The sequence below is a fragment of the Scyliorhinus torazame genome, chromosome 1 (genome assembly GCF_047496885.1).
Source record: "Scyliorhinus torazame isolate Kashiwa2021f chromosome 1, sScyTor2.1, whole genome shotgun sequence".
Classification (NCBI taxonomy): Eukaryota; Metazoa; Chordata; class Chondrichthyes; order Carcharhiniformes; family Scyliorhinidae; genus Scyliorhinus; species Scyliorhinus torazame.
In genome coordinates this window covers 413,780,343-413,786,364 of record NC_092707.1, presented here as the reverse complement: position 1 = coordinate 413,786,364, position 6,022 = coordinate 413,780,343, and the positions used below count along the sequence as shown (strand labels likewise).

The 6,022-nt window shown below is 46.2% G+C and overlaps 1 protein-coding gene across 1 annotated transcript in view; it reads right to left on the bottom strand.

Moving 5' to 3' along the window:
• Window positions 1-757: 757 nt before the first annotated feature.
• The window catches only part of LOC140428531 (immunoglobulin kappa light chain-like), a 36,690-nt gene continuing 31,425 nt past the window's right edge, over window positions 758-6,022 (bottom strand). Inside the window, exons 3-5 of the mRNA XM_072515101.1 lie at window positions 4,715-5,059; window positions 3,423-3,764; window positions 758-889 (exon numbers count right to left, since the gene is read on the bottom strand). Of these exons, the coding sequence (XP_072371202.1) occupies window positions 783-889; window positions 3,423-3,764; window positions 4,715-4,979 (714 nt within the window). The 5' untranslated portion in view covers window positions 4,980-5,059 and the 3' untranslated portion in view covers window positions 758-782. The remainder of the gene's footprint in view (window positions 890-3,422; window positions 3,765-4,714; window positions 5,060-6,022) is intronic.

The window sequence follows — 6,022 nt, the reverse complement described above, 5'->3', positions numbered from 1 at the left end:
ATCAGGCATTTTGCGGAGCAGCAGAGTTCAGTTGAGTTTCAGATGGAGATGTGAGCAGGCAGCAAGCATCTCAGTTCAGTTCAAAGATTTATGTCTGTGACTAGATGAGCACTTTCTTTCCAAGCAGTTCAGAAGAGTGTAATCAGAAGGTGAGCTAAAACAAGCTGAAGTATCTTCTGAAGAAATACAGCCAGACTTTCTGCATGGTTCTGACAGGTTTCAGATCTTGTCTTCAAATGATCGCTCTTCTTCAAAGAACATCTCTGTGAAGCAGGTATTCTTGAGGGCTAACTGTATTTAACAGTGGAATGAGAGCTGAGATGGGATTTTTAATTGTTTGAGTGAGAACAAAGATAGCAGTTAAGGGTTACTGTATTCACTGTATTGATTTGCATTGTTTACGTGGAGATTGTCAGATATTTCCTGGTGTGATGTAAAATATAATTTAATACTCTGTAAGTAATCAAGTTTGTTTCATACACCATATCCCTATTTTTCCCCAAATCACTCCTGGAGTGAGGTGTCATTTCATCACAGTTTTACCAAATTAAAATAAAATATTGGGGTTTCTGTTGCATATCTCATCCACTGTTTTCGTCTGGCCAGGATTGTAACATCAGATCCTCAGCAATGGGGTTGACTGTTAATTGCTCGCTAGGGAAATTAGGGATTGGCAATAAATGCTGCTCTTGCCAACAATGCCCACATCCCATAAACAAACAAAACAAACTATACACAATAACCAAGAGAAACGGAATTATTCTGTCAAAATTACGGGATTGTTATTTCCGAAGCAGTATGAATCCGATGAGCAAACTAAGTCCTGCAAATCCCGAAAGAGTTCCCACAATGATCCAGACAAGCTTCATCTTCTCAGCGTCAGCCGTGTCTGTGAAAGGAAATCACATGTTTACGGTTAAAGGACGGGGAATGGATTTGATTCTCGTCAGTCGGTGACATTTGAAATGGTAAAGTAGAGAAATGAAAGCAGGTGGAATTCAAACTGAGCAGATATTTCTATCTGCTGGACACCTGGAATAACAATGTCAGTTTAAACACAGATCAATTTGATTTATTGATAATGCGGCAGGCCAATCTTATATCGCACTCTGACCACTTGCTGGCCATTCTGGCTGACTTGGTAACAGTGCAGCAAAGTCCCACAGATGGAAAGAAAACCACCAACAGATCCCCAGTGGGTTCCGTTCTGTATCCTCCTCCGTCCACACCAACATTACACTGTAGGGGAGTGACTTTTGGATAGGTGGTGTGTATTGTGTGGCCGATACCACTAATGTGACCAGGCGATCCGTATAAACAAGATGAAGTTTGTTTTTAAACATGGAGGAGTTGAGTTGAGGAAAGGCAGAGCAATGGGGACTGAGATGAAGGTAAAGTTCTCTATATTGGAAGAGGAAATGTCAATGACACATCAGTTAGCAAGATGGAGTTTGTCTAAAAGATTGTGATTGCAAAATTAACAAGGAAGAATGTAGAGAGTTTTAGATTAATGGAACACCCTCCAAAGAGAATTAACCCATTCAAAAAAGTGCCTTAAATGTGTGAGTGGGATTGGGACTAAAGTTCAGAGTAATTGTGTTGATTCAGGTCATTGCCAATGTTGGCTGTGATGGGCAGCGTGCCAGGCTGAAAGGGAGCTAATGGGATGGGTTTTGTTTAGTTTATTCCCTCGAGTTACTGACTGGGGTGAACTCTCCTGCTCTTCTTAAGCTACTGTCATGTGGCCTCCTGCATCTCCCAGAGAGAGTGGACCAGGGCTTGGTTTAAAGTCTCGTCTGATCATCCTCTGATAGAATTGTTCCGAATTCTCAATCATTTTGCTGAAGCAAATTGAGACAAACTATTCCGACTTGTGATATTCATTCTTCAACACGACAAAGAAGATATTATCGGGCCATTATCACATTGCTATTTAGGGAGCTTGCTGTGCACAAATTGGCCGATACATTTCCTACATTTAAATAGGGCCCAAGCTTTACAAAGGGTTTAATTGGTTGTAAAGCACTTTGGGACAACTGGAGATGTCAGTAAAGGTCATTATGGCCTGGATTTTATGGATGGTGAGAGTACCTTGCTCATCATTCGGAGAGTCGGCGGGGACGACTCGACAGCATTGCTGCCATTTCCTGCTCAAATTAACTCGGGTCCGCATTTGGAAAGAAGTCCCAGTCCCTCCATGCACAGCGCTACAGTGGCTGTAAGAGGTACTGCAGCACTGTGCCTGAGACAATGTTCCAGGAACTGCATTGATGGTAAGTGGCAGTGTTCCCAGAAAGGGACAGTCCAGTGGCGATTTTGGAGTTTTTAAATTTAAACCTCAAAGATTTATTGAGAAGAAAAGAAAATTTAACCACACACAATTACAATTACACAGTTAAAATTGATTTCACAATATGTTCCCCCAAAAGACTCCCTAATTGATCAGACTCATAAATAAAATTCTTCCAGGCAATACTCCCTAATATATGTTTAACTATCAAAATCCAGTTAATATTAACCAAGGCACAACTGCTGTAACCTGACTAAATGTATCCCACATGATCTCTCAAACCACGTTTCACTCAAATGTGAAAATTAAAGACCTTCAGAAACTGCCTGACACCAGATTGCCGAGCCTGGTGCTCTATTCGGGACACTCTCACACATCCTTCTTTATACAATAACACAATGCTCCTTAAGGAATCTCGAAAAATTAACACCTGTTCTCACACCACTTTGCGACATTGGTTTTGCATATATCCACTCCGCATCTCAGGATAATCACTCCCCCCGCATTGGGCGGTGGGGCCGGGGGGGCGGGGGGTGGGAGACGCGGGGGACGGGGACCACATTGCCACATTTTATGATCACATCACAAATGGTCAAATTTGAGTCATGGATGTAGGAAAAAGGAAATTTGGATGCTGAATCCTCAATTTAAGAAAAGGTTTCTTGGTTTCAGGATGAATCCTGACATCCTGACTGGTGGAGGTGGAGGAAAACAGGAAGGGACATTTGTTCCCAGTAACCGGAAATGTGGGACACAGTGACCTCATATATCATTGAATTATCTCATGGGGGGGTCACTCTGTGAGATGCTCCTCCCACCCCGAGCAAATTCTGGCCTATTAAGTCGATGAATCAAGGTGGACACTAGGCATTGTTCACTCTAACTCACTCTGTATGGGCATTGTGGGCAATTCCCTTTGTCAGAGCAGAGCAGCAGGAGTAGGCCATTCAGCCCCTCTAGCCCTCTGCGTTATTCAACTGGGCTATGGCTGAGTGTTGACCTCAACACCATTTTCCCTCATTATCCCCATAACCCTCAATATCATTGGCACCTAGAAATCCATCAATCAGTGTGTCCTGCACTAGATTATGTGCTCGAGTCTGTGAAGTTGGATAATGTAACTTGTCCTTACTTATTACAGTGAGCTGGGTTCCATTCCAATCGATATCTCCCCTCACTTCACAATAGTAGATGGCAGCGTCACTGGGCTGAATGTTGCTGATTGTCAGAATGAAGCTGTTACTGGACATGTTTCGAGAAGACTGGAAACGCTCGGAGAAGCCAGGACCCCATCGTGTGTTGTTCAGTATCTCATCTGTTAAAATCCACTCGATGTAAGCTGGTTGTTGTCGGTACCAATGAACATCAGCGTATCTCACAGAGGCGTTATACAGGGTGCACTGTAACCGTGCACTCTGACCCTGTCTGATAGATTCTGGAGCAGGAGACTGGATAACCACTGGGGCATCTGCACCTTTGGGGAAACAATATTCATAACTTAAAAGAGTATCTGGATTTACAAAGTAGCTCTGGTAGTTAAACATAGAATCGTTGGTGCCTCACGGCGCCGAGGTCCCAGGTGCGATCCCAGCTTTGGGTCACTGTCCGTGTGGAGTTTGTACATTCTCCCCGTGTCTGCGTGGGTTTCACCCCCACAACCCAAAGATGTGCAGGGTAGGTGGATTGGCCACGCCAAATTGGCCCTTAATTGGAAAAAATGAATTGGGTACTTGAAATTGTAAAAAAAAAACACAGAGTCACTGAAGTGGAGAAAGAGGCCATTCAGCCCATCCAGTCTGCACCAACCCTCTGGAAGAGCACCCTTCCTCGGCCACTCCCCCACCATCCAAACAAAATCCTTAAATTGGCACCAATACCCATTTGAAGACCGCATTCCACCACCAGCATCAGGAGGGGGTCTCCCCATTTGGATAAAAACTAACCCACTTCGTGTTTCTAATGGTGACCTGGGGGAGTTCCTCATTGTCAAGTACTGGTTGCCATGACATCAGGAAGGGGGAGGGGGGCCTGTGTAGAGCTACCACCATGTCCAGGTTGCTAACCCCTCTTCCCACAATCTCAACCTCTGACCCCAAACCCTCCCACAATCACCTTTGGTCCGAATCCCTCAGCCTGACCTTGTTGTGGGCCACTGGTTTGACTGGTGTTTGCAATGTGCAGCTGCCTGTCTCAGGCACCATGGTCATGTGGAAGGCCCACTGATGTCTATGTATGTGCCTGATCCTTCACAAAGGAAGCAACATGGGCCTCTCCCTGGACCTCAGACCAGTGAGTGAGAGACCCCATCACCTGTATCAAGAAGCGGGCTTTGTGTCCAAAAAAGTGTGAACATTTGAGACTTCTGAGAACCACAAGACAGAACATGTGGTGAAGATTAATGAGAATCATGGAAACTGTACTTACTGGTTACATTCAGCTGTGACCCATCCCCACTGATATGTCCCCACACGGAGCAGTAATAGACGGCAGTGTCATTGGGCTGCACGTTGCTGATTGTCAGGATGAAGCTGTTGGAGCTGATGTGTCTGGCAGGCAGGAAACGCTCAGAGAAACCCGAATCCCGGTCTACATAATTCTTTGTATCAAGTGCTAAAATCCTCTCCCTCTCTTTCCCTGGCAGCTTCCTGTACCAATAAACGTTTGTGTATCTCACTGCGGCGTTCTGCATGGAGCAGTGGAACCGTGCAGTCTGACCCTCTGGGACACGTTCCACACTCGGAGACTGGATAAGGACTGGAGGTTTCTCACCTTTAAGAGAAAAATATCAACAATTTATAAACAGGTGCTGAGGTTGCAGTCTGGGCTGATTCTCCGCTTCCCCAGCCGCGTGTTTCTCGGTGGCGCGCTGTTCCCAGGCAGCGCGATTCTGCCTTCCCGCTTGTCAATGGGATTTCCCATTGAAGCCACGCCACAGGGAAAGCCCCGGGCGAGGGGGCACTGCCGGCGGCAATCGCCACGGCCAGAGAATTGCAGCCTTTCTTTCTGCTTTTAGTAGAAGTGCCACCCTCCGATCAGAGACTCGGGGGTCCTCGATCACAGGGTCAGACCCATTATTGACCTGTCAATCCCTCCATGCTCACATAATCCAATGGAGCTTCCCAAAAAGAAATGATGTGGGGGTGTTGCTGCCTCTCCAGCCACCCGCTGAGTTCCCATCACCTCCACAAGATTCCACCCATTGTCCCGGCCGCACTGAAGCCGCCAGTTAATGTGTTCCTCACTCACATTCAAAGTCTGGGGCAACTATTTTGTGGCCCTTGTCCTATTAGCTGAAGGAGTTGCTCAATTCAAGAACAAACCTTTGTTTCTTTAGTCCACATTCCAGCAATTCTCATTGATGATTGGAAAGTGAGCATTGAGCTGCTCAATAGTTTAATAAATCATTGTCGATGCCACCAATCTGTGTGGCCAGGACTGCAGGGAACAAAGCTCAGGAAGAATTCCCACCTCCGGGAGGGGAGGGCAAAGACAGCAAGCTGGAAAATCTCACACACCTGATGGCCCACACCCTGTGATTCTAAAAGAGATCGCTGCAGATTTAGAGAATGCACTCGTTACAAATTTCCCAAATTCCTTCATTTTAGGATCAATCCACGGGGACATCGGCCGGTATTCTGCGCTCGAGGCCGCTGAGATCGGGAAACCCGCTGGGATCGGCGCCGGGCGACAGACCCGTTCCCATTCTCTACCCGCCCCCCCGGTGCTCTGCTA